The sequence below is a fragment of the Vanessa tameamea genome, chromosome 15 (assembly GCF_037043105.1).
Source record: "Vanessa tameamea isolate UH-Manoa-2023 chromosome 15, ilVanTame1 primary haplotype, whole genome shotgun sequence".
Lineage (NCBI taxonomy): Eukaryota > Metazoa > Arthropoda > Insecta > Lepidoptera > Nymphalidae > Vanessa > Vanessa tameamea.
This window is the reverse complement of record NC_087323.1, coordinates 5,462,717-5,489,600: the sequence shown is the minus strand read 5'-3', so window position 1 is coordinate 5,489,600 and position 26,884 is coordinate 5,462,717. Positions and strand designations below refer to the sequence as shown.

The 26,884-nt window shown below is 30.5% G+C and overlaps 4 protein-coding genes across 6 annotated transcripts; 2 read left to right on the top strand and 2 right to left on the bottom strand.

Annotated features, from left to right (window-relative positions):
* The first annotated feature begins 3,300 nt into the window (after positions 1-3,300).
* On the top strand, positions 3,301-11,829 carry LOC113399078 (xaa-Pro dipeptidase). 2 transcript variants are annotated; one of them, XM_064217141.1, is made up of 13 exons: positions 3,301-3,441; positions 3,574-3,796; positions 4,196-4,387; positions 5,640-5,687; positions 6,211-6,272; positions 6,395-6,439; positions 8,275-8,350; positions 8,690-8,883; positions 9,131-9,265; positions 9,774-9,888; positions 10,126-10,317; positions 10,732-10,883; positions 11,589-11,829. In XM_064217141.1, exons 2-13 carry the CDS (start codon positions 3,626-3,628, stop codon positions 11,635-11,637), a joined length of 1,431 nt encoding a protein of 476 aa, XP_064073211.1. In that variant the 5' UTR covers positions 3,301-3,441; positions 3,574-3,625; the 3' UTR covers positions 11,638-11,829. The 2 variants fall into 2 exon arrangements, with proteins under 2 accessions (XP_064073211.1, XP_026493897.2); XM_026638112.2 differs by having other exon boundaries at positions 3,531-3,796.
* LOC113399074 (ankyrin-1-like) lies at positions 11,805-14,342 on the bottom strand. The gene is made up of 3 exons (XM_026638107.2): positions 12,942-14,342; positions 12,644-12,862; positions 11,805-12,221 (listed from the first exon to the last, which is right to left on the bottom strand). The coding sequence occupies exons 1-3, from the start codon at positions 14,097-14,099 to the stop codon at positions 12,000-12,002; spliced, it is 1,599 nt and encodes a 532-aa protein (XP_026493892.2). The 5' UTR covers positions 14,100-14,342; the 3' UTR covers positions 11,805-11,999.
* A 1,498-nt stretch (positions 14,343-15,840) lies between these two features.
* On the bottom strand, positions 15,841-21,626 carry LOC113399089 (uncharacterized). 2 transcript variants are annotated; one of them, XM_064217184.1, is made up of 6 exons: positions 20,851-21,626; positions 19,972-20,063; positions 19,193-19,413; positions 17,747-17,990; positions 16,930-17,075; positions 15,841-16,574 (listed from the first exon to the last, which is right to left on the bottom strand). In XM_064217184.1, exons 1-6 carry the CDS (start codon positions 21,512-21,514, stop codon positions 16,358-16,360), a joined length of 1,584 nt encoding a protein of 527 aa, XP_064073254.1. In that variant the 5' UTR covers positions 21,515-21,626; the 3' UTR covers positions 15,841-16,357. The 2 variants fall into 2 exon arrangements, with proteins under 2 accessions (XP_064073254.1, XP_064073255.1); XM_064217185.1 differs by having other exon boundaries at positions 16,395-16,574; positions 16,909-17,075.
* A 407-nt stretch (positions 21,627-22,033) lies between these two features.
* On the top strand, positions 22,034-25,404 carry LOC113399084 (beta-1,4-galactosyltransferase 1-like). The gene is made up of 4 exons (XM_026638118.2): positions 22,034-22,537; positions 22,603-22,875; positions 23,005-23,220; positions 23,293-25,404. Exons 1-4 carry the CDS (start codon positions 22,200-22,202, stop codon positions 23,420-23,422), a joined length of 957 nt encoding a protein of 318 aa, XP_026493903.1. The 5' UTR covers positions 22,034-22,199; the 3' UTR covers positions 23,423-25,404.
* The last annotated feature ends 1,480 nt before the right edge of the window (positions 25,405-26,884 follow it).

Sequence of the window (26,884 nt, the reverse complement as noted above, 5' to 3'; positions counted from 1 at the left end):
TTCCCACACGAGACACAAGTGGATCGACAAGTTGAACCACTAACACAAAGATAACACCGTTCACATTACAGGCGTGTCGGGTCGGTCTCGTGTTTATTTACGTCCATCGTATTGTTTGTATACAGCCCGGCACGACTGCGCATCTTGCTACGTCATACCCTCCCCGCTGCCCCCGCTAAGACCCGCAATTGCTACACTGGGGTCGACTCGGCTCACTCGCTCATTCATTCCACATTCGCAAACGTTGTTGCGCGTCCCCGGTGAAACTTGTGATTCTCATTTCTTAGCATAAATACATAATAGCGATTAACGCTATGTTGAAAGAGACCACTAGATATGAACACCGTAACACAAATCGAGAGGAGGGCCGACCGATAACTTCAAACAGGTTACCTGCTATCGAGGAACTTACCCTAGGTCTTAAGCAAAAGCTCCACCTGCAAGCTCGAGCAAGAGCTGCACCCTATTACATTAGAAAGCAAGAACCAGTTGATCTCGTGGAAAGGTTATTGGAACAGCGTGCCCTTGTTGCCGAGGCTGTACGGAGGCTGCAAGAAAAGAAACAATCGTGTCATGAGATATCAGTAGATTCATAATTTATTTATGTTAATAAATCAAAACATTTTAGTTGTGAAAGTGTGGACCGTGTTGTGAAATCGCCTGTGTGTAAGAAACGTGTCGGGTTACAATGGTGCTATATGCGGAAAGCATGCGAGAGCGAGATGGCCAGCTATGACGTGTCACGCGCGGTACAAATCACGAGAACGAACCAAAATGGCCGCCGGTACTCTACAATCATAATATTTATTCTTCATTTTATAGTGACCTTAAATGATCAAAGTACTGAATGACGTAATAAAGTTTAGTATTGTTATGCCTTCCATATTATCTATTTTATTAATGTTTACGTTTTTCGTGACAAGACTTATGCTGAGACATTTCCAAATAAATAAAGTTATTTAAATATTATTAATGTAAAGTATTCAAGAGCTTTAACTACGTTTGTGTGTATAGACTTTGCAGCATGTATTCAATATCAATAGATAAATCTCATCCAAGGGTTATCAATAGTCAATATTTTTCCATAATATTTTGTATCTCTCATCAGTGTTTCTCAAAAATTTGTGCTGTTCATTAGAAATACTTGATAACTCAATGTACGTATCATATAATTGGAACAATTTACTAACGGGATCGTCGACATAACCGTAATGAAATGCTTTAGATACAGTTATTTCCTCGCATGTCAAATATAAGTAAGGTAAATCGTATCGCACAATGCGATATGGCAGGTGTGTCGTTACTAAATCAGACGCATGAATATTAGTCTGAATTACGGCAATGCTTGTCACAAGTTAGACAATTTGTAGGCAATATTGTAATAATTATGAAAGTATCTTTCTCTTTAGTACATCTATAATAAAATGTACAATTGTACCAAATCGGGTATAAAAATCATTGTAATATTACATGTGTGCATGTTTTAGTGCATTTTGTGATTTTAGATAGTTTAATTTATCGATCTTGTGATTTAGATAAGATTTAAAAAGTTATCTTATAAATGAAATAAAATGAAAATACATGAAGTTGTTTGATTACTACCTAATCATAAGTATTTATTTTGTGTCCTTTGTTGCTGTATTATTTATAATTTATCCAAGGCCATAATTATATTTATTAGAAATATTGCAAAACTTAGTCTTAATTCTGAGCAATAATTGCAAATTTATAATACTTTTGACTAAAAAAACAGTTCTTACTAAAAAAAACTGAGACCTGTTACAAACATTCTTAAAAAAACTGCTTTTTTCTCAGACCAAATAAAAAAAACATTTTGCAATAAAAAAAAATTGTAAATATCTTTAAAGTATTACTATAACATAATACATACGGTTAACAATAGCGCAAGTAATTAATAATGCATAAAAAAATACGTATTTTTTTATAATACAGTACACAGTGTACCTTTTAACACAGTAAGTATACACGTTTTTATTATTATTTTTCCTATAATTATTAGCATAAATAAGACGACCCTTAGATACTGATGATATTACTATTGAATAACTAAATTCTACAAATAATTAAGCTAATGCAAAATACCCGTAGCTTACAAACAAATAAATATTGACATAACCAGGAAAATACTTGCTACTGCCATCTGTTGTTGAGTAGATGTAGTAAACTAAAAACAAAGTGGTTTGTAGCAACTAAAAGGTTACTGTGAAAGGTAAGCATAGAATATTGATTAATTTCTGTGAAAATAATGCTAATAAGATTTATTTATTTGCATCCGATTTATTTATTGTTACTTCTACTAAATTGGTGCTGAAGTTCAGGTATGACATTTAGAAATTGTTATAATACAATAAATTAACATTTGCACGAAAGATAATAATATTATCAATATTAATGTATTCATATTTGTCGGCGATTCGCCAGAATTCTCCCCGGGATTCATGTTGCAGAAAACACTTTGCATTAATAAATTTAATGATCTGAATAGTTCTACAATTGACCGAGGAATGCCCGCCTGAACTTACTTTTCTACTAACTAAAATCCTTTTTTTAACAACAACAAAACCATATTTATATTTTACAAACATAATAACTATTAATGGCTTATAATAATAAAAAAATAATATAAATTTATTTTTGATCTTAGTTAAAAATCGAAATATATTGTAATTAGCTTAATTATTTATCACTATCTATATTAAAAATATACCGGTCAAATCAAATTTACACATTTCTTGACAAAAAGAAATCATATTTATATTTCTAAATTATTTAAACAGTATTAGTTAATAATTGCCATAACCAAAACTTCTATTAAATCTTAATTTATTTAATTCCTTACTTATTATAATAAATCTGTCCGGAAATCATAGGCTTAACGCCATAGGTACAAAACAAATGTTAATGACTTGCTTAATACATTCTACATTCCAAAATAAGAAATATAACTTAGTATTATCTAAGATTGATTCTAAAATATGAATTACAATTTATTATTCTACATTTTACTTACTTTATTGCTAAGAGTAGATAATAATATTTCCTGTATTATTAAGTCCCAAATTAGCTGACAGATGTCGCTTTACAGATTATAAGTTTTATTCTATTTGTTACACATATTGACAACAGATGGCAGCACGGCGAATGCCCAGGATATAGTTTTGTTTTGATTTATTACTTACATTGAAACTAGATGGCAGCACGGCCGAGCGCCCATATATTCAAATGTCAAATGTCAGTTACTAAGTCGTCAGTTTTCACTTGTCAAACTATCATAAGCAAAACTTTTAATACGACTGCTTTGTTTAGTGTCTACCCATAACGATACGCAATTTTCGATATCGTTGAATTGTTTTCTTTTTGTTTGTAAATACTTTATCAAACTTTTCATAAATTCGACGTTAATGTATCGAACTCTTACGGGTAAAAATAATGATATTTGCATCGTATATAATAACTAATACATATTTGATAATATTTACGTAGTATTTGTAATTATGTACTTTACACAGGTGAAAGATAAAGAAAATCGACAGCAATTTATCTATATTGAAGATAAGCGGAGGAAATATACATTTTACAATACTGTATTACGTGAATAGCAACGATGATAGATTCATGGTCGATGGGTCCCGGTACATTAGAAGTACCATTGTCGTTGTTTGCTAAAAACAGACAAAGGCTTGCAGAAAAACTTCAAAGTGGACAAGTTGTAGTGTTACAAGGAGGTGACAGCATCAGCCATTATGACACTGATATCGAGTATGTTTTCAGACAGGTGAGACAGTTCACATAATAGAACCCTTAAAAAGAGCTCTGAAATTATATATGGTTTCCATTTAGTGTTTTAATTGTATTAATCATTAGTGTACTTGGGCTGAGTAGCTTCTTTTATAAATATAAATATATAAATTTTAGGGTAGATTTTGTATGCAAACTTCAGAATGATGAAGAAAATTTAATTTTTTGCCTCATTTTATTTCTCATATTAGGCACATTTTCCTGTGTTGCAAGTTCTGAGTTGGATGTTTGTTTTATTGCTATATTATTTTTAATGTCTTTCCATTATTGATTTGATTTTGCTATCATAATACAATAGAAAACATTTGTTCATATTCTTTAAAAACAACCATAAGTTTTGATTATTTTGAATATCATTTATATTTTATAATTCAAGGAAGCATATTTTACTTGGGTGTGTGGTGTTCGTGAGCCCGGCTGCTTCTTTGCCTTAGATGTCAAAACAGGAAAGGCACATTTGTTTGTGCCACGGCTACCAGAAGAATATGAAGTTTGGATGGGTAAACTACTCACACCATCAGAGTTTAAGAAAATATATGGAGTTGAAGAAGTACATTATGTAGATGAGGTACATTCAATTCTTGCATATTATAATTTTTAACACAATAATTAATTATTTTAGGAGCTAAGTTAGGTTCTAGATCACTATACATACAAAGAAAACAAAAAATTAATGTCACAAAATTAAGTAATATAGTAATTAGAGTATTCTAAAGCTTAATTACACTTTATTAAAAACATTATCACAATGTACTTGTCCTTATTGAGTAATCAATGTTTTGCGTCATTAGTCTACAGACTAGCTTACATGGTTGCAGAACAAGACTCAGGTCCTGAGTCAGATCAATATGACAAGAAACTGTTATTTGTCTTCCCATTAGATTATCAAAGTAAGGGAATAAAGTGATCTTTACTTGTGAACACAACACACAAAAATCTCCCGTCTGGTGATATTGATTTCCGTTGTTGAGACTTGGTAAAAGTGTTAAATGTTTAATTTTTTATTCAAATTATGTATAGAAATTTAATTCATAAAATGACCTTAAATAGCTTATTTACTTATTATGGGATGATGCTGCCAGCTAGTAAAAGATATGTCATTACTTCGAAATAGTTTACTAATAACCTGCAATTGTCCTTTTTTTAATAAACTTGTAGCCATATGAAACTTATGAATGATTTTTTTCTTGGTTCAATAATTATGAAAATTGTTGAAGGAATTATCATTTTAATGTATATATTATTCATGTATAATAATAAAATGGAATTTATCATCGGATTATATATTGTAATCTTGATTGAAACAATCTTGCTACCAGTCACGTAAGATAGTATATATTTTTTTTAATTAACATTAAACAGAAGCTTGAAGATTTTATATTTTTAAAATCAAACCAGTTACTATTTTAATAATCTAGCAATGTATCTAAAGATATTTTGAGTTCCTATTATTAATTTTATCCTTAATAATTCCTAACTCCATGTCCATTGGAGACTCAGATAGAAGTTCCCTTATTCCAGTACAGGATGTGTAACTTTATATGATCATTATTGTTATAATAGACAACAATTATACAAAGAGTGTTGCTGATTCTAGTGAGACAATCTATCACCTATCATTACGATATACACTGCTACAGCTACAGCGAGATAGATTATGTTTAAATCATAAGCTATTAGATATAAAAAGTTTCATCAATATTGACACAGTTATTTTTATTTAAGTGTCATATTAGTTTCCAAATAGAAGGTTAAACAAATCAAAATTTGTCTCAATTGTGTATACCATTATTAAAATAATATTGTAATTTTATTTTCAGCTTACAGATGTACTAAAATCCCTAAAACCTGATGTCTTACTCACTCTTGTAAGTATATCTAAGTTTTAATTAAATGTTTTTAAAAGGGATGTCCCTTATGTCTAAATAAAAATAATCATAAAAATACAGAGGTAATCTCCTTCCTTTTGGAGTTCTAATATCTGCTCATCATATTGAATACAATATAATAATATGAATAATCATATTTATTGATTTGATAGTTTTTATTAAATTTAAAATACCTATGATTGTTAAAGCAATGTAAAATAACGAACTTTATTGATATTGTCATGTAAGTGATGAATATAAAAATACAATTCATTCTTCATTTAAATTTAAAGACTTTCATATTAAATGAAATGGCATGATATTATTAAGAATTAAGAGAATATTTCGAGAAAAATACTTTCAAAATGCGTCTTGCTAAAAATACTCTAAGGAGGTTCTTATACAACCTACGAAATTCGATTTTCTCTCACTTCAGAGTCAGAAGTTCACTCTTTTTGTTTGTTTATATTTCCACCCTTTGCTATTGAAATATTATTATCGATCAACTTGTTTATCATTTCAGAGTGGCCCCAATTCGGACAGTGGCTTAACAGCTAAAGAAGCAGTATTTGAGGGTATTGATGAGTAAGTCTATTTACATACTTATTCGATTTCATAACTCTTCTTTTTTTTTTAAACTCTAAATTAAATATTTCACTAAATTGAGGCAAAGATTTTGTTGTTTAATTAATTGTTTTTTTTTTCAGATTCAACGTAGACAATGAAATTCTATTTCCGATTATTGCTGAACTGTAAGTGTGCTTTTTTTTAAATTGATTAAATCAGAAAAAGATAACAACACACTTAGACATAAAATAGTATAATGTCAACATTATAATTTATTTCATGTTATTTGTTATAATATTGTTTGTGCAAAGTAACCTTTATACTCGCATTCTTGCCATGCACTAATGTAATCAATTTAAAATATTTTTCTGGAATAAAACATAATCTTATAAAGGTCATAAATTATTTAACATACGTTACTATTATAGCTGAAATCGGTTACTGTTTCTTAAATATGGCAAATTAACTTCCCAATGTTTATATGCGAAGCAATAACATACTAATTTATATTTGTCGTTTATATTTATCTATTTATAGTTTACTAATTGATCTAAATCTGATGATGACATTTATGAAGAAGTGCTACACTAAATAAGCTTAAATTGCTATGACGATCATAACAAATTTATGAGTTTATGTTTGTTTAAAATTGTAAATAATACTTTCTAGCAAATATTGTTGCAAAATCAACAAGTTCGATTTATAGATAAGAAAATAAATTATTCAAAAATCTGATTATACTGTGTAAATTCTGGACGACCTCCGTGGTCGAGTAGTGTGTACACCGGTTTTCATGGGTACGCCACTCCGAGGTCCCGGGTTCGATTCCCGGCCGAGTCGATGTAGAAAAACTTCATTAGTTTTCTATGTTGTCTTGGGTCTGGGTATTTGTGGTACCGTCGTTACTTCTGATGTCCATAACACAAGTGCTTTAGCTACTTACATTGGGATCAGAGTAATGTATGTGATGTTGTCCAATATTTAAATTGGAATCAAACTCAGCCTCAATATTCCATTCATATATTTTGATGATGATCTAATTTTGATTAAAAACTTCATTGTTATCGTAATACAAAAATATGATTAGAAAAAAATATATGTTCGTAAATTGCAAATTCATTTGTTGTCCTGAAATTTTCACTAATGATTGTAGTAAAATACTGACTGTTGAGCGAATTCTTAATAAGATAATATTTATGACTTCAATTTCTTTACATATTTATAGTATAATCAGCTAAATACACATTAATATCATTATTGTTGATTTAGTTATTGTTTCCAATCCATATCAATTGATTACGTCATTCAAGAAGTTATCAGAATGTGATCGTAAAAATACTTAATTAATGTATCAAGATTAACTTGTCGTAAATTCGAATTTATTCAAGAAATAGATTGATAAACATGTTTATACAAATATTGAAAATAATTTTTAATACATTAGGTATTACATCAATGTAGTCCTTAGGTATTGTCGTACAAATTTTAATATTTATTTAAAAATATGTTTATCTATTCTAATATTTTAGCTGAATATTATATTTGTATGGACAAACTATGAAGATCTACCAGTTTGATTGTTTTTATTTTGGAAGCCCATTCATTGAAACAAATTATACACTACTCCAATCGAAGGAGTAGACAAACTTCGCCGACATTCAAGACGAATGCATAAGTAAGAATATTACACAATCTCGACCAATGATATAATGTCAATTCAATGACAATTTTGTTTATTTGCTATACTCCTTATGTATTTGGAATAGACCATAGACTCCTCATGATTGGTCGAGACCAAAGATATTATAACAATTCAATGTCAATTTATCTTTACTCCTGCTGTGATTGGAATGGGCTATGTAATATGATATCACGCTACGACCCCCGGGGGCGGACCAGAAACTTTTAATGTGGTGATACTATAATAACAATAAAATATTATTTAACATTTTATTTATAATTATCCTCTCTATTTGATCATTTAGAAATAAATATTAAAGGCAATAAATAATTGTTTCAGACGAGTGATAAAGACTCCGGAGGAGATTGAAGTTATGAGATATGTCTGCAAAATATCGTCAGATGCACATAAACAGGTACAAATGTAATATTTATATTAAGTTAGGGAAGCAGACGAGCGATACCCGTGACCGAGGTGGTAACGTTCACCGAAAGACACTGGTACTGTAAAAAATATTAACACGATCGATGCCCCTTATACCTCGAGATCTAAAGTGTCAGAGCCTAGTGTATCGACATTGGCTCATCCGTATTTATTACAAAATATTCTAGATTTGCAAAATTATCAAAACTGCCGTTCATTGAATTTAGTAGAATACTCAAGAAATAAGGGGTGATAAGTACCTACATCTCACCCAGAGGCCTGGGTAGCTGACGCGGGCGCAGTACCTACACCATGTGCATTCCGCCGGCAGGTGATGCTGTTCACGCGGCCCGGCCTCATCGAGTACCAGTGCGAGTCCGTGTTCCTGGACCACTGCTACCGCGTGGGCGGCTGCCGGCACGTGTCGTACACCTGCATCTGCGGCTCCGGACACAACGGCGCCACGCTGCACTACGGACACGCCGCCGCGCCCAACGCCAAGATGGTGCACGACGGCGACATGTGGTGAGGCCGCAGCACATCACTAATGCCGTCGCTAGTGTCTGACCGGTTCAAGGAAGTAGTCATTATTGTCTGCGATATGATGATATAATAATGTCTTTTAATAGATAGTATGTTCTATGTCTATGTAGGGTATGTAAAACTTATTAAATATAACGTTAAACTTTACTACGAATGTACAATAATATAAATTTTAGTACAGAATCGCTTCCCACCAGATTAATATATAATATATATTTTTAAATTTTAGTTTGTTCGACATGGGCGGCAACTACGCAGGCTACGCCGCGGACATCACGTGCTCCTTCCCCGCCAACGGCAAGTTCACTGACGACCAGAAGTTAATCTACGAGGCTGTACTGAAAGCCCGAGACGCAGTCGTCAGGTTAGATATTGTATTATTAAATTTATTCAACAACAACACTCAAACGAATATATATTTAAATATATTGCTTAATATATAAAAAGCGCTTCAATTATTTTAGTTAAAATCAATGAATGAAATGTCAAACCGGCAAAAAACTCAGCATTTACCTACTCTTTTCCACCATTTTAGTTACAGAGTATGTCAATAAAGTACAATTAAATTTATATTGTATAGTTTGCCTAAAAATCAACAAATACTAAGTGCACGCCTTTTTATAATATATATAATATAATTTTGTTTTAAGTAAAATATATATATGTACATATTTTGACATGTGATTTACATCTTTTAACAGGCTAAGTTAAAAATAACCTGAATGTTATTATAGAAACGAATACCATGCCCTAGTACATACAAACAAATACAGTGCCATATATCTCAAGGATTTTCAGATAACTGAGAAACTTTTGGTATACAAAAAAAATATAATTACCGAATGTAATTCATTTGATAATCATAATTATAGGGAAGCGAAGCCGGGAGTGCTTTGGACTGATATGCATTTGACAGCTAATCGTGCAATGTTGGAGCATTTGAAAGAAGGCAACTTACTCAAAGGAGATGTGGAGAAGATGATTGAGGTGAGAGGTGGAAAGATGATCGAAGAAGAGAAAGAAGCGATTTGTAAACTTTAAAATAAATGTTGTTAACTATGCCAAACTATTTATTTAATTATGAATTGTAAAAGGGCAACCTATTCGAATCTAAACTTTGTTTAAATTTTGGTCAACTTAGATCGCACCAATATTATAATACTACAAATCCTCCATTTAGTAAACATTGCTAAATATCTTTAGGATTTTAATATTTTGTTTTAGCACGGCGTTAACGGTATCCTCCAGCCACACGGTCTCGGTCACCTGCTGGGCCTGGACGTGCACGACGTGGGGGGATACCTGCCGCACTGCCCGCCCAGAGAGCGAGGCCCGCTCGCTAGACTGCGGACAGCTCGCGCTTTGCAAGCAGGCATGGTCCTCACCATAGAGCCTGGTTGCTACTTCATAGCGAGAGTAATTGTATTTTTATTTAAGTAAAACAGACATGGAAATGGCCACATTATGTTAACTTGAATAAACTTTGTCATCCAGAAACTGAAATTGTAAGAAATAAAACGAATCCTTAAAACTGTTAGTAATAGCATCTAAGATTTTATGAGTCATAACATCTTGGATTCTGTTGTTGACACGTCATAACTTAATATGACCTTTGAGCCCTTAATTACCACACGGCAACACAATACATTGCTATTTGGTGGTAGATAACTATAATGGATGGATACCACCTACCATACCTGGTGGTGGTGTACTACCGTTTAAACGGAGGCTCAATTAAGGTAATAAGTCCTAGTATCCTAATTATCATCCCAATATAAAATTAAAATATTGTTTAAATTGAGCAAAAACCTTTATTGTACCTCATTATAGCTTTTGGACGGAGCTCAGAAGAACCCGCAGCAATCGCAATTCTTCAATTGGGATAGAGTTAATCAATTCAGAGGGTTTGGAGGAGTTCGCATCGAGGATGATGTACTCATTACAGAAAATGGAGTTGAAAATTTAACTTTCGTACCAAGAACGTAAGTTACATTGTAGATATATTATTTACATCATATTTCTGACACTAATGCAAGTCAGATTAACTAAATTTGCAGATTCTATTGAAAGGTAAATACAAAAAATTATTGAAATATATATTTAACAAATATAAATAAGATATATTGAATAAAAACAGTTTGTAGCGCATAATATAGCAGTGCTATTATAGTAAAGTAGCCTTTAATTTGAAATGTCGTTGATTGATGCCAGCTGATGATACCATAGGTGACAAAAAGTTGTTATTAAAGATTAGTAAATCTGACTTTGATCAGTGTTTCAGAAACTAGAGATAAGTATGTATGATTGTAAACAAATAAATCAACTCATAGGTTTCAATTTTAGGTATAATAAAGTAAAAAAAAAAATTATAACAAATATTATGACTACGCTTCATTTTATTGTTTTAGCCATAACAATGACACACCTAGAATTCACAATAAAATGCAATGTACTAATGTAGTTCTTATTTGAACACTCATTGGTAGCTTGTATCACTCTAAGTTATTGGAAAGCACAATATAAAATACTAGTGTCTAGATATATATTAATAATTAAAATACTGTGGTTGTATATCAGGTTTGATTTATTAATATATTTGTTTTAATCTTTGTGTAAAATGCAATATATACTTGTTTAAAGAAGTTTAGTTTTTCGAATAATAAAATACTGCATATAATTTTTTTCAGTGTCGAAGAAATTGAAGATTTTATGGCAAATGGTGCAAACTTCAAATAAATAAACAATTACTCTTATACATAATCAACAAAGCATTATATATGTATGGAAAAAATATTTTTAATGATAGTAAATGTACAAAATTTTTGAGACTGTATTATATATTATGTAATTTAAAATCCATACTTAACATATAAGTGAAATATGATATAATATATTATGTGAAATATATAATATTTAATTTGGAATAAACAGTTTTATTTTAATATTTACATTTAAGTTTACAATTTCCGATTCCATAACATACCTTCTAATATCACAAGCACAAGAATCACCCTAATATCACCCTTCTATATCAGAAGTATTTAGAAAGCCTTAGAAACAATTAACAAACTTAAACAAATATTAAGTAACAAAATGTCTTAAAGGAAACGTATATATTCTTTTAAACATCGAGGTATTTCTATTCTGTGAAGAGTATTAAGAAATTGATTTGTACTAAATAAATTACCATTTGTGTTTCTTATAAGTGACCTAATTTTTTGCCGACACAAATGCTTTAATGGTAAAGTTGAGTAAGAGAGTGCTTCTGCATTGATACCCTCCAAATTTTCATCAATCATTGCTATTAATTGATCTTGTACCTAAAAGTTACAAAAACATATAAAATACAAAATTAAGCAATATATAAAAGAAAAAACAAAATTATTATCTTTAAATTATCATTTGCTCTAAATTTCTTAATACTTATTTTCAAACTTGTTCAAAGTTGACATTTTATTAAAGAATAACAACTTTGCCTCAAGTACTCATAATCAACTTTTTCTAGAGTTCCATCATATTTTCCTAAAATGACAACTGACTTGCTATTTCTAAATTTGGTAGCTATTGATGAACTCTTGTGTTATCAATTAAAAAAATATCCAAAACATGCACATTCATACATGTTTTCCTCAAATTTTCAGATTTCCTTAAATGATTATGTTTGAATTTCAACCATTGAGTAAACACTTGTTATGGGTTAATATACATATATGTATTAGTAGTAATTCAATAACCAACTTACTTGCTGTGGTATTCTGCCTAACAATCCATATTTACAGGCAAACTGTAACAAATATTCAGGATCACAGTGCAAGCTATACGGCAACATAACAACAGATGTAGCAGGGTCACTTGTGAGAGATGCAAGAAAAGCATCCGGTATAAATCTCTTTGTACTAATGTTGGACATGGAGCTACAGTAATCGACATTGCAGCCGTGTTCCCTAAGTATTTGAAATACCTGAAATTTATTAATTAGGTTTATAAGTAATTTATGTTTTATTTGTTAAAGAGTATTTAGAAAAGTTAATTTAACTTACATCTATAAAGCACGCAGTGTGCATACAATAATGTACGTATACAAGAGGTGGACACTCATTGATATCCAAAGCATCAACCATAAGACCACGCATCAGAAACAAATAAAAGAACTGTTGAAACTTATCCTGAGACTGCTGATAAATATATTCGCAAATGTTCAAATATGAATTTATGGGTGCATTTGTAATATATGAAGGCTGAAATTCACCAATTTGTTCTAGTGTGACATGAAACTGTTCATAAAAATCAAAAAAATCTGGTCCTATATCATGTGTCAAAAGACTTTCGAGTATTTCTAATTTGAAATAATGGGGCTTGCAAGCATATAATATTATATTTTGATCAATTTTCTTTAGATCTGTGACCGTGAGTAATATTTTAAAACTTGAACTATGTCCCATATTCAAAGCCATTGTTAATGCTAGGTCTCCATATTTATTTTTTATATGGGGATCTGCACCTCTTTGTAACAGAAATTTAACAATTTCATCATTACAACCTTGTGTCGCTAAAATGAGGGGGCTATCACCATTCATTGTGACTTCATTAACATCATTAATAAATGAATATAAATTTTTTACAGTTTCAAAACATCCTTTGTAGCATGCTAGATGAAATGGCACATAATTAGCCTCATTTTTAATTTCTGGATCAGCTCCTGCATGTAACAATGCAGCCACAGCATCATATTGTTGGCCAAGTGCAGCATCATGCAAAGGAGTATCTCCATCAAAATCTTGAACATCAATTATAGCTCCATAATCTAATAACAGCTGTATCACTTCCACCCTACCTTGGGCACTTGAAATATGCAGAGGCGTAACATCTTCAGTACTTCCGTAGTTAGCTATGTCAGGCACACTTTCCAGGATGGCTTTTATCGTCTGGATGGAACTCTTGTACCGACATGCTAGATAGAGCGCGGTATGGCCTTCGTGAGTTTCTACTAAAGGTCTAATATACTTGTGTTTTAAAATTAACTGTAGACTTTGATAACTGTCATTTGCTGCAGCTTCATGAAGACACGTCCAGCCTCGATTGTCGATGCAGTTCGGGTTAATTTTTTTAAGTAATCTTTCGACCGCTTTTACATCATTATTTCTTGCAGCAAGATTAAGCGCATTGGATGTGATCGGGTTTAAAGAACTAAAATCCATTTTACAAACTGGTTACAGAAAGAAACTGGTGAGAAACTAATCAGTAAAACTTGTAAATACCGGCTTTGAATACATAAAACTATAGAAATGTTACATTAGTTGTCTAACATAGTAATCGAAATAAATTAGATAGCATCCATTATTCATATATCTTCTTTAAAAATGTAATATATTGATTAATGATTATTTCATAAAAAACTAAAACTAGTACATAAAAATTAGCTCATTTTATCCTTTTTTCTTTTGTACATTTGCGTTTGCGCTAGTGGGCGCAAAACATTCTGCCAAATGTCAAAAGGGATTGTTTGGTTGTTGAGTAGAAATAATACGTAACAAACTATAGCTATGTATCAGAACAATATTATAAATATGTACAATATAATTAGTTATTTATTAAAATAATATTAATAATTATTATATGTTACTCAGTATTAAAACATTGAGTAACATATAAATATTATAAAGATAATATTTAATAAAATTTAAATATATTTCTTACTATATAGGTCAATATCAAGTCGGTTATCGGTAAATGATAAATAAAAAAATAAAAAAACAAAATGTTGTGTCACTATTGTTATCATCAAAATTGATACAATATTTTTTTCATATTTTGATTTAAACGAATGCGAATTGAGAATCATAGAAATATGTTTAGAAAGTCATTAACTTAATAAAAAAAAGAGATTAAATTTATAAGTTATAAAATTTTACCGAACTATAAATATATTCTAGACTTAAACCCAATTATAGGAAATTCTAATCATGATCGCTTCGAGTTGAACAGTATAATCATAAGTTAAACTTAAAACAAATATCTGTATATGCTGCGGAATAATGGCATATTAAATAGCTTGGTTTTTGTTAACGTTAAAAAGTGATGAATAACATGAGCATCATCAGCAAACAATGCAATATTAAGCAGAAACAGAAAGGAAGATCTTACTACAGATCCAGTAGACAATTTTTTAATGTAAACATATATCTTTAAGAATAATCGGCTATCTGCACTATCATTAACGTCTTTACCATAGGGCACATGGGGCACGTGCCCAGGGCCCTCATCCTGAGAGGGCCCCGATGAACCAACGACTTCTTTCACACGTTTGTTCTCTCGTTGACTGCTATGTATATTTTCGAAAGTGATATATTTGTAAGAAATAACTAACATATTGATCAAAAAAGGCTATAAAATAGCTATATTAAGAATGTACCAATCCAATCAGATTCCTATGAATATACGAAAATTACCGCATCGTTTATTTGAAACTATACTTAAGGCCGGGCCATAAGCATTTTATTATAGTAAATAAATAAATATTTACCAAAAGGTCCCCAGGGGCCCCTGCGACGGCCTTGAGACGGCTCTGTTTACTATTAATAGGCTCAGGCTGCGTACGGCAAATCTCGGCGTGATCGAGCTTTTTATATAATAAACCATCTTAGGTATATATAAAATTGAACAATAATAATTACTTGCACAGACGCATTTTGATAACAAGAACAGTATTTAATTAACGACCAGGGTAAGGAAATTACTTCAAAAGACAAAATTGTAAATTTTTTGTCTTATGGTATTTTAAATCAACACTTTCCTTCCGCTACTCTATTGTGTTAAAACAGAGACTATACAAAATTGAATACAAACAGAGTACTAGGTAGAAATTATTAATAAGAACTCAACAAATATATTTTACATAATCGTAGTTTATTTATGCAACTCAATCATATTAGATAATTATGTACGGCGTACAATAAATATTTTAATAAATAGACATATAATTTTATAAAAAAAAATGTATTATAAATCTTGTTGATACGATAAGTATCTGTTTGTTTGTATAAATTTCGTTCTTTTCATTAAAAACTATATTTTAAATTGATCTTTAGATGGATATATTTATTATAAAATAGAAGAAAATTGTATTCATACAGTAGTTATTATTACAGTCAATGTAATTTTTTAAATAACAGAAATGTCCTTAATTTCAAACAAAAATTCAGTACAGTCAGCGTTATTATCCATGTCATTAACAGTAACAATATTTTTAATAAAATATTTTCTAATTTCAGATAAATATGATGTGCTACCTTATTTAGTAATTACTATGCTGTACTGAAAAAGATCATCGTCCAAAGACAAGCATAACATAATGAATCTGATAAAAATGTTGTCATTTTCCAAAATCACAAATAATAATTAATATTACGAGATTCAATCACATTACTATAATGAACACGTATGCACGCACAGATTGTCATTCTTTGTTTGGACATAATAGTGGAAATTTAAGTGGAGACGTAGGGGTTACACGCGATAGTGAATTGGAACGAGGTGAGCGCGGGGAGCACGGCGAACGAGTACATCGCGAAGCGGGGTACGGCCGCACGCGTAACTCCTCCGTGCTACGAAATGTTCCCCGTGTTACTCTCCGTCTGTACAGCGACGTAACTGATGTCTCTTGTAATAAGCATCTGCAAAATTAAATTTAAATGTAACTTTATATAAAATGTATATTTATAATATTTAATATTTATTTTAAAAGGATATTTGGAAAGGACAACATAACGAAATAATGTAAACAAAGGCAATGTGCAATAGTAAGCTATGAGCATTGAACTCAGAACAAACGTATCATCAGGTGATTCAAAGTTTCCTATTTGTCATAAAAGAAAATCTGACAAGAAAATTAAAAAGTTTGATAGTAGATACTGTTATACTAAAATAGGGGAAAAGAAACAGACAGTCAGCATATTAAAAACTTATTTTAATTTCACTATAGCTACAATAATAACAAAAAAAACATACTTTAACCATAAAGTTCCTTACTTTTCTAAATCAGATAGCTGCTGCTTTGGTGTGGAGGCAGCAACAGGTCGGTTACGACCAAGCCTCGCCCTCGTGGCCTCTAGTAAATGTTGCGTTACCAGTGGCTGTTGAACTTCTTTTACTGGCTTAGATCGAACAGGATTGTCCTGTTAAAATAAACATTGAATTCAATTACCTTATTAAATTTTATATTCATAATAATGCCTATCTTCACTTGGTGGTAAGACTGTGCCAGAACGTCTGGATAAGTTATCAGATATTCTACCGCCAAACTGCAGTACCCAGTAGTGTTGTGTTCCGGTTTGAAAGGTGAGTGAGCCAGTGTAACTACAGGCACAAGGGACATCACATCTTAGTTTCCAAGGTTGGTGGCATATTGGCCATGTAAGGAATGGTTAATATTTCTTACGACGCCATTGTCTATGTTCGACGAGGACCACTTGGCCCATTTGATCGTCTGCCTACCTGTCGTCTGTCATTAAAAAAAAATCTAGCGAATCATATAATTATCCACATTGGACAAACGGCAGACTTATGAGTAATTCATATTATCAGACCTGGAATAACTTTTCTCTGTTTTAAAAAAAAAGGAAATCTGTTTGTCTGGCGCTATATCTTTCTCCAATCGTTGCAATCCCATCAGACTACGGGATTGAACCTACGTTTGTATAATATCCTCCAAGTCTTAAGCAGTTGTCTAGTCTTAAAAGCAATTACCTAATAGGTACCTTTATCGAATTAATATCGGAAAACGTTTTTGTTAATGGTTTACTTATTAAACCAGATAATCTTATTTATTTTTTTGATTTTTTAGTACCTTAGCTTTTCTCAGTTTTACATTAGCGATGTCTTGCGGAGTAATAGTAAGACGTGGTCCCGCTATCCTCGGTGGCGCTGAACCGCATCTTGGAATTGTGTGAGAACGCATGGGCAATCTGTTTGATGATGTTGGAGGCGGTGGCGGTGGCGGTGGTGGCGGCGGAGGGGGTGGAGGTGGCGGTGGTGGAGGGCATGATAGTGGTTTTAAAGATGATTGATTGTTCTGTGCATTTTGCTGCCTACTGCAAGAGTAAAAGGAAAAATATATTTCAAATCAATAAAACAGTCGAAAAAAAATCAGTATAAAATGTATACGAATATTATAACGAGGTAAAATATGTTTGTTTGTCTCTAATCTCTGCAACTAATGATCAATTTCTAAGATATTTCTTTATTCATTAATTGTACCTGTGCGTAGCCGAGGTGGGTCTATAACTGTTAATAAGATTTAACTTTCATGATTTAACGCCGGACGACGAGTTTTACCTTTCAGATAATATAGTTTCGAATTAGTTAGTTTTAGAATTTATCCTTTAATAATATTAATTGTATGACATTCAACCAATCATAAAATAGGATAATTTCCTTTAGACACTACTAAAAATATGCTGAAAAGTTAATTTATAAAATTGTATTGAATATCAATCTGTTTTTTTTTTAAGTCTAAGCTAATAGGCTATTTGACTAGTTTTTAAAATCCATTTTATATTATTTAGTAGAGGTTAAGGAACCCAGCAAAAGTTGTTTTTTTTTAATTCTAGTACATATTTGCTGAAAAATATCAAATTAAAAATTCCATATTCAAATAGCGCGCGAAAACGCTGCTTTGACAATATGTCACTTACCTGTATTGTAACCTGTGGCACATTTAATCCACATACAGTAGGCAAACGAGGTTAACAAGCAAGTGACGTCATCATAAGCCCGACCAATCAGGAGCGTTTTGTGTCACGTGACAAACGTTTAAAAAAAATCATTTTTATTTATGAATTTTTGAATAAATTAATTATTATTTCCAACTTTCGTTAATAAATAACCATTTTTAAACTCATAATATATACTGATTACAATAATTGACACTTTATTTTTCACATTGTCAAATAGCCTATTATCCTATTTTATGAACGGAAGATTTATTAACTGATGTCATTCAGGCCGCTGGATAAACATCGCCGTTTAGTAAAATTGCTAAGCTGTTAATTAATGGATAATTTAATTAATAACTGCGATATACCTTATTAATAAGTAAATACAGAGTTCTTAAATATGTTTTAAAAAGAAATAAACATTTATTCTTTTGGTATTATATTAAATTTGTCTTTACCTATATCATTCATTGCAGACGTGGAAAAAATTGTATTGCAAGATTCAGTTACGTTCATTTTCAAACATATAGGCACACAATGCACTCTTTTGTAAATAAAAGTATCCTAAAACTATGTACCTAATTTTATCCTCTAGTTCAGCAATTTTAACCGCCATTTTTTTCATTTCTTCCTGAAGACTTTCATTTTCTCGCGACATACGAGTATGCTTTTGATCGACTTCGTCGATGAATCTTCTGAGTCGTTTTAACTCCTCCGCGTAGATATTTTCTTTGTTTTCATCGTGACTTATTGGTTCTCTGAGGATATCTGCATACAACCCAGTGAGAGACTGGAAACCCTGAATACAAAAGTCTAATTTATATCATAACAATTTACTTTTAATAAAGTACATGTACACTGTAAACATTTAAATTCGACGTGTTTTTGTTGTTAATTGCAACTCCTATATACAGTTTGCTTCACGTCACATTAGTTTGCTTTCAAGATTCACTGTTTACAATCTTAATATATTACGATACGAACCATTCCTATTCATCACGGTCCATAAACAAGGTAAGTAACCCTAAGTTGTTAACAGAAAATTAACAATATCAAGTGATTTTTGGTAAATTTTGAAAAAATAAACAAATATCTAACAAAAAAATCTGTATTTGCCTACTGATTCACTATTTTAAAATTATTTTTCTAAGTATTAAACCATAAACAAAGCTTTTAAACTAACTAGGCATTATAAAATCATAAGCTTAAAATTTTATTCTTAAATAATTACCTCTAAAAAATATATCTATAGCAACTAAATTCAGCTTTATTTATTGATTTATGATGTCACCACACCATACACGATTTGATTATTTTTTCAATATAGATAAACAAAAATAATAAACATACTGAATACCTTCCTGCCAATCCATGTACAAAGGTCCATCAGCTTTGATAACTTCGTACGTTTGTTGCGCCGGTGTACCTTATCATTTCTCGGTGTACCTCCTGACAACATACACCACAAATTTTCATCTATTATTGGCGTGTAATTTTCATCTAAGGCTAACATATCTACCAAAATGTTATCCCCGTTCAGACTCATGTTAATAAGAGTCAACAATTACGAGTGTCTGCTCTTGGTATCTACATTAACAAGTCTAATTCACTCCTCGACCGTTAACGTTTTAACTCGTATGGATGATGTCATGATATATTCGCCCACTAAGACTGGTTTAATATAAATAAAAGTAAGTTATCAAAGTGATAATGTGACTTCCAATACACTTGACCTTCTACTGATTTATTTTTATTTATTTACCTATATTGTTTTTTTAATATTTAATTAATTTTATTATAAGATTATTTTTTAGGCTTTGTGAAAGTTCGTCTAAGTACCTATTTCCGACTCAACACATATTCTACCGAGTAAGCTAGTATGAATGGAACAAGAGACATAACATCTTAATTTCCAAGTTTAGTGGCTCTTTGGCAATGTAAGGAAAGTTTAATATTTCTTAATGTTAGTGTCGCCCACCCCATTGTTCGTAACCACGACCCTGAGGTCCATTTGCAAGTCTGTCTAAATGTAATAAGTAAACATATAAGTGTACATTAACTAACTAACGAACCAGATATAAAATATTTTACATAAAGTACATACAAATAGTATGTATTTTTTAATTACTATATTCATTAAAATTATTTTATAATATTTCGAACATTCAATTAAATGGTTCTACGTCTGTGAAAATTAAAACAACTATGTGGTACATAATTTGATATTTTTTCTTACCTGGCGATTTCCTTTCGGAGTAACTGTATTTATTGAAGTAGTTACTCTTTTCAGATCTTTGAAAAACACTTCGAAATAGATTAGAATCCGATTTTCTCCTTCTTTTACGAGTCTTATAAGAATAATTACTATTAATTGATTTAAATGATAATTCTGATTCAGAACCTAATTCATTTGCTAGAGACCCTTGTAGCGATCTCTCCTCATTTAAGTCAGTTGAACTCGATGTATTTGATTCTGTACACTTTGTCTTTTTCCATGGTCGTATTTCTTTATTATCTTCTAAAGAATCGTGTCTGAATCGCTTACTTGAAGATCTTTCGTCATTTTCATTGGATGATAAATCTTCGAAATTAAAGTATTTAGTAAGCGATAAATTTTCGTCAATAATACTGCCTTGCGTTGGACCTGCGAATTCTGTTTGTGTAGAACTATTTATTCTGCTATCAACAGTTTCTGCGTCAATCATTATACTCATAAAAGGTGGAGTCCTATCACGTTTACTGCATTTCGACTCTTGAAATGAACCATAACTTTGTTCCCAAGAAGTGTCGATATAATTTTGTGTGTTACATTTACGAATTTCTTCAATGGAGTTGCTAGTTATTTGTTCGTTTTCTTGTCCTGTATCTAAACTAGTTTCTTTTACTTCAAAAGTTGTCATCACGATTTTTTTTCTACTTTTCGTTTACCGCCAGTTCGAATAAGCAACTTCGCCACATTACCATGTCAATATATTTTAAGCATTTATGCATGTATCGAATAAATATTGTTTGACTAAATACTTTTCTTTAAATAAACGGTAGATTTCAAAATACCTACCAAACCATTCATATCAACTGCCATTTATTTATAACGAAATTATAGAATATAGTTAACAATTAGGAATACCTATATTCGTTATCGATGGCATTCAGTAAAAAATAAGGATTATAATAAAACAATTTAAAACAGAAAATGTAAAGTACGTACCAAACTTAAATCATGCATACACATACATCAAATATTTTATTATATAGGTTTTTTCCTTAGATATTAAGTAAATTGTTTAGTATGCATTTCTATACATGGAAATCAATTACTTGTTTTTTTAATATGATATCCAACTTATCTTTAGAATCAATGTATAAGTTATAAACGAAAAAAAAATATGATTTGTGCATGACAAATGACATCGACTTTTGACTTTTGTACATATTGTTAGAGCGATTATGTGTATAACACTGCAATCGCTTTTAAAGGCTTAATTATAATTTAAATAGTTCAGACTATTCGAATTACAGGAATATGTGTTTTAAAGTAGCTATGTATTATAATTAGTGCCAACATTAAATTATCCTCTTAGGGTCATGCGTCATTATGTATTTAAAAAAAAAGTTTTGTACTGCGGTATTTTTGTAATAACATTGATTATACTTCTTCACCCCGATAGAAATGCTAGAGGGACTTATGAATTTATAGCGAAAAAAAATATATTGAACAATTTACTACAAGAAACGGCACTAAACTTTTCAAGTACAGCTATATCAGATTGTGATTATTATAAAGTTATTTACGATGACACTACATTACCAATAAGTATTATTGAAGAGGATTTAGTTGAGGGTCATAGAATCAAAGAAGGTGGTGAATATGCACCCTTCGACTGCAGACCAAAATTTAGTACGGCAATTGTTGTTCCCTACAGGTATAATAAAATCAATAATTAATAAAAATAGCTACATTATAGTAAGCATGATATTTTGGGCACAGGGAGAAAGCTGAGCAGCTACGAGGATTTCTGGTGTATATGCATATGTTCCTCCGAAGACAACACATCCATTATCGAATCTATGTGGTGGAGCAAGTTGACTCTCGGCCTTTCAACAGAGCCAAGCTAATGAACATTGGTGCTGTGGCTGCTATGCAGGCAGGATATCCTTGCTTAGTCTTACATGATGTGGACTTGTTGCCTTTAAAACCTGCAAATTTGTATGCCTGTACTAAACTTCCTAGGCATATGTCTTCTAGCATCAATAAATTTAGGTGCCTTGTCATCTATATTACTATGCTATCCTAATAAATTACCTACTATAAACCATTATAATAACCAACCTTTCTTAGTGATAGTTCTTCATAATTCTATGTTTTTAATTATTTTTATTGATACTCCAGGTTTGTATTGCCATATCTCAATCTTTTCGGAGGTGCTATATCAATAGCTTCTAAACAGTTTAAGGAAGTAAATGGAATGAGTAATGTGTATTTTGGTTGGAAAGGAGAAGATGATGATCTGTATTCTAGACTTGAGACTCATAATCTAAAACTGACTCGTTTTGAACCAGCTACTAGTCGCTACTACATGTCTTCACACCAGAAACAAGAAATAGAGTGAGTTCATTTCCTTTATATTACTTAATAAACTTATGTCAATCTATAACAATTTATTTTATTATTTCATAGAAAAAAGAGGAACAATCTATTTTATCACACCAAAGAAAGCATGGTCACTGATGGACTGAATTCTTTGAAATACATAGAAGTGGCAACTGTTCTTCACCCATTGTTTACTCATATCATGGTTGATTTGTAACATATCTTCTTGTATATAATATTTTATAAACAAGGCACTTAATGAATGAAGTCTATATTATGACATTTTAATGTATAATCATTTCCAATGGCAGGAGGATTAAAGATAAAGCACAACTTTGACCTCGACATCATTCGTTAAGAGTATTTCTATATTTCAGTGTAAATTTAATGCTGTTTTGTTTTTAAAGGTGAATTGTAAGGTATTTCTGTAAACACTACATAAACAAGCAGATTATCTTCTTTAGAATGTATTGATAATTTTTTTTTGATTACTGTAGTATTTTTGAGAAAAAAATAAATAAAAACCAAGCTAAATGCACAATAATAAAACGCAATTATAAAGTTTATTAAGTCACATGCCACACTCACATACACATAGCTATAAGTAAACTGCCTCTCGTTACAGGTATAGCTCGGCTAAGATTCCTTGATCTAAAGTATTTATTTTAACTTATATAAAGTTATTCAACTAAAAAAATAAGTATTTTTCTGATGACAATACATGTCAACCGACTTCAAAAAATCTCAATTTAATTGTATTTATTGGTTTTTCAGAACCAGGTACGATTCATTTATTAGGTAATTAAAATTACCCTCCACATTAAATTTAAAAAAAACCTTAGTGTCTTTAATTTATTGTATTTATTTATGAACTCGTAAATTAGTTACCATTTATAATTAGTCTACCAGTGCCCTCTAAGGTTAGGTATAATTTTTTTTTATAAAATTTGCTTAACATACCCAAGTTAAGTGTTACTATGAGTGGCAATCGATTTTAATATTTTACTCAAATTTTCTATTTTTTATGTATTAACTATGTCTATATCCAGTATATTAGTTTGTGTTATGATATTAGTCATGTATTATGATTCGTATGGCATTTTATTTTCTATACAATTGAAAATCAAACCATAAAATATATAGGGAATAAAAAATCTAATAGCATCACGAAGCTGTATATCGATTGGCTTGACTATAGTAGTTCGCTTCTACACGTATACGCTTATAGTTATATGCACCCAAACTAAAAAATTACAAACGGACGGCAATTGGAATAAGCGCTCTTAAGGTTAAAATAAACCGTGTTATTTATTATGAATTCGTGAAAATATTGTATTTTGAATGTCATCAGTTGAAGTTCGAATTAGAAGTTTTAAAATCAGAAACATTGTTATGTCTGTAGTGCATAATATTACAGAGCTATTGGTATTGTATGGAATATGTAAATCTTAGATTTGCTTATCTATAATCCTTCTGCTGTTGGAATATAGTATAGTTTGATCTCAAAAAAGTCCTTGCCTTCGAAAAGTATGGTAAAATAATTAAATTAGCTTATTTTTGAGTTTTAAAATATGAAGTTCAAAATTTTTGGCTGTTATATTATGACAAAGAATTTAAAATGCTGAATTACTTTAAATAATAGTTAGTTTTACTTAGTAGTAAGATATTAATGTATATTATAATTAAAGAAGTTGAAAATATACATCACAAAAATTGTTATCTATTTGTAATAATGAAAAATAGGTAGTTTCTGTTAATTGAAATATGTTTAGTTTCTATAAGAATAAATTTTGCTGTCCTAATTTATCTAGTTTAGAATTTATTTTCATAATTTTATTTCATAAGTATTCATTTTATATCATAGTATAAGGTATTCAAAATGTAACCGTCTCAAATTAGCAATCTAGATGCTTTAATTAATATAATGTTACATGTTAATGGTAATTGTTCTTTACACTTGAAAAATAGGTAATTACTACATATCTTACACGTTAATATAAAAAGTTAGAATACATAGACTTTGATTGTTCCTAGCAAAATTAGGTTTAGATATGATTCGAATGTCAATCAATAATGAATTCGATTTAATTCCTGAGATAAAATCAAGTTGCTTGTTTATCACTTGCTCAATAATTGTGTAGACAATTGTAATCCTATTAGAAACTCGCTAGATTACACCGAATAAAAAGCTGAAGTATATCTTATTTGTTTTATTTGTAATAAAAAAAGAAAGATTTAAACTATGCAACTTATCACATTATTTAATATATATATTTTTTATAATGGCTGATTTATTTTTTTTACAATGCGAAAAATAAAGTGACGATTATTGGAATCAGTATATATTATAAGTTTAAAAATAGTTATTTATTAACAAAAGTTGAAAATAATAATTAATTTATTCAAAAATCCCTGAATAAAAATGCAATTTTTTAAACGTTTGTCACGTGACACAAAACGCTCCTGATTGGTCGGGCTTATGATGACGTCACCTGCTTGTTAACCTTGTTTGCTTACTGTATGTGGATTATATGTGCCACAGATTACAATACAGGCAAGTGACGTCACCGACCCCATTGCAGCGCCATATTGTCAAAGCAGCGTTTTCGCGCGCTATTTAAATTTTAATTTGATATTTCTTAGCTAATATGTACTAGAATTTAAAAAAACAACTTTTAATGGGTTCCTTAACTAAATAATATAAAATGAAAAATCATCGGAGGAATGCTGCTAGTATTCTTTCCACCATTCCACGCGGTCATGATTTATACAGTAAATATTTTTAGTTATTTTTGTATAAAAAAAATACTACTTCTTAATAATATCTTACATTAAGAATAATAAATATAAATATACCAGACTTGGAGATTTTTGTAAAAAATCTTATACACACATTGTTGATAGTTGAAAAAATATTTGTTAAACATGCATGTGCAGCGTTCAGAATTCAGTGTGATTGAACGATTCTTTATCCATACAAATGAGTTAAATATATGTTATTTCTGTAAACACTCCAAAAAAGGGATTACCTTCTGTAGTAAGTATATATTATTTTTGAGTAAGATTGACAAATGGCATTCCACGCAGACGTCAAAGGCAGGACGTATCGCTCGTCGTCGCGTGTTACACTCGCACATACACTGGATATGCTTTACGTAATCTCTCAGATCAGACTTTTGGATCTGACTAAACTATCGTACGTACAAGCTTAAAAATCAAAAATTTACAAGTGGCAATTGTATAAACACTCTTCAGAAAGAAATATAGGTTTAAAGGTATTTAAAAAAAAACTTGTCAATAACGATGGTTGATTTATTTGGCTTGAATTCAATTTCATTGAAAATGGTCCCATGAACCAAAAATAAATAAATATACAACACCGAGTTATTTTAATTAAGATATACCTACAACCAATTTAATTATTGAAGTGTCATGATGTGTTACTATTAAATTAAGTTTGACAATACAAATTGATTTACAATTATTAAAATTAGCTGCTTAAAAAACTTCACATATATTTAATTAAAATATTCCCTTTGTGGACTTTTTACACACTAGGGCTGCCATCAATGACTGCCATTTTTTAATTATATATACAAAAAATCCTATTAGGCATAAAATAAATAAATGTCTAATGTTTGTGAGCTGCTAATGGCAGCCTTACTCTTTTAATTTCATA

Excerpts from the sequence above, each read along its gene's own strand:
- LOC113399084 (XM_026638118.2), top strand. The coding sequence starts at position 22,200 with ATGCGTCATTATGTATTTAAAAAAAAAGTTTTGTACTGCGGTATTTTT. Across the intron at positions 22,538-22,602 it reads GCAATTGTTGTTCCCTACAG|GGAGAAAGCTGAGCAGCTAC; the intron begins GTATAATAAAAT and ends TTTTGGGCACAG. Across the intron at positions 23,221-23,292 it reads CACCAGAAACAAGAAATAGA|AAAAAAGAGGAACAATCTAT; the intron begins GTGAGTTCATTT and ends ATTATTTCATAG.
- LOC113399078 (XM_064217141.1), top strand. The coding sequence starts at position 3,626 with ATGATAGATTCATGGTCGATGGGTCCCGGTACATTAGAAGTACCATTG. Across the intron at positions 8,351-8,689 it reads CGTCAGATGCACATAAACAG|GTGATGCTGTTCACGCGGCC; the intron begins GTACAAATGTAA and ends TTCCGCCGGCAG. Across the intron at positions 9,889-10,125 it reads ATGTGGAGAAGATGATTGAG|CACGGCGTTAACGGTATCCT; the intron begins GTGAGAGGTGGA and ends ATTTTGTTTTAG.
- LOC113399089 (XM_064217184.1), bottom strand. The coding sequence starts at position 21,514 with ATGACAACTTTTGAAGTAAAAGAAACTAGTTTAGATACAGGACAAGAA. Across the intron at positions 19,414-19,971 it reads GTACATGGATTGGCAGGAAG|GGTTTCCAGTCTCTCACTGG; the intron begins GTATTCAGTATG and ends TTTTGTATTCAG. Across the intron at positions 17,991-19,192 it reads GAACTAGAGGATAAAATTAG|TAGGCAGCAAAATGCACAGA; the intron begins GTACATAGTTTT and ends TTACTCTTGCAG.
- LOC113399074 (XM_026638107.2), bottom strand. The coding sequence starts at position 14,099 with ATGGATTTTAGTTCTTTAAACCCGATCACATCCAATGCGCTTAATCTT. Across the intron at positions 12,863-12,941 it reads ACACTGCGTGCTTTATAGAT|GTATTTCAAATACTTAGGGA; the intron begins GTAAGTTAAATT and ends AATAAATTTCAG. Across the intron at positions 12,222-12,643 it reads TAGGCAGAATACCACAGCAA|GTACAAGATCAATTAATAGC; the intron begins GTAAGTTGGTTA and ends TGTAACTTTTAG.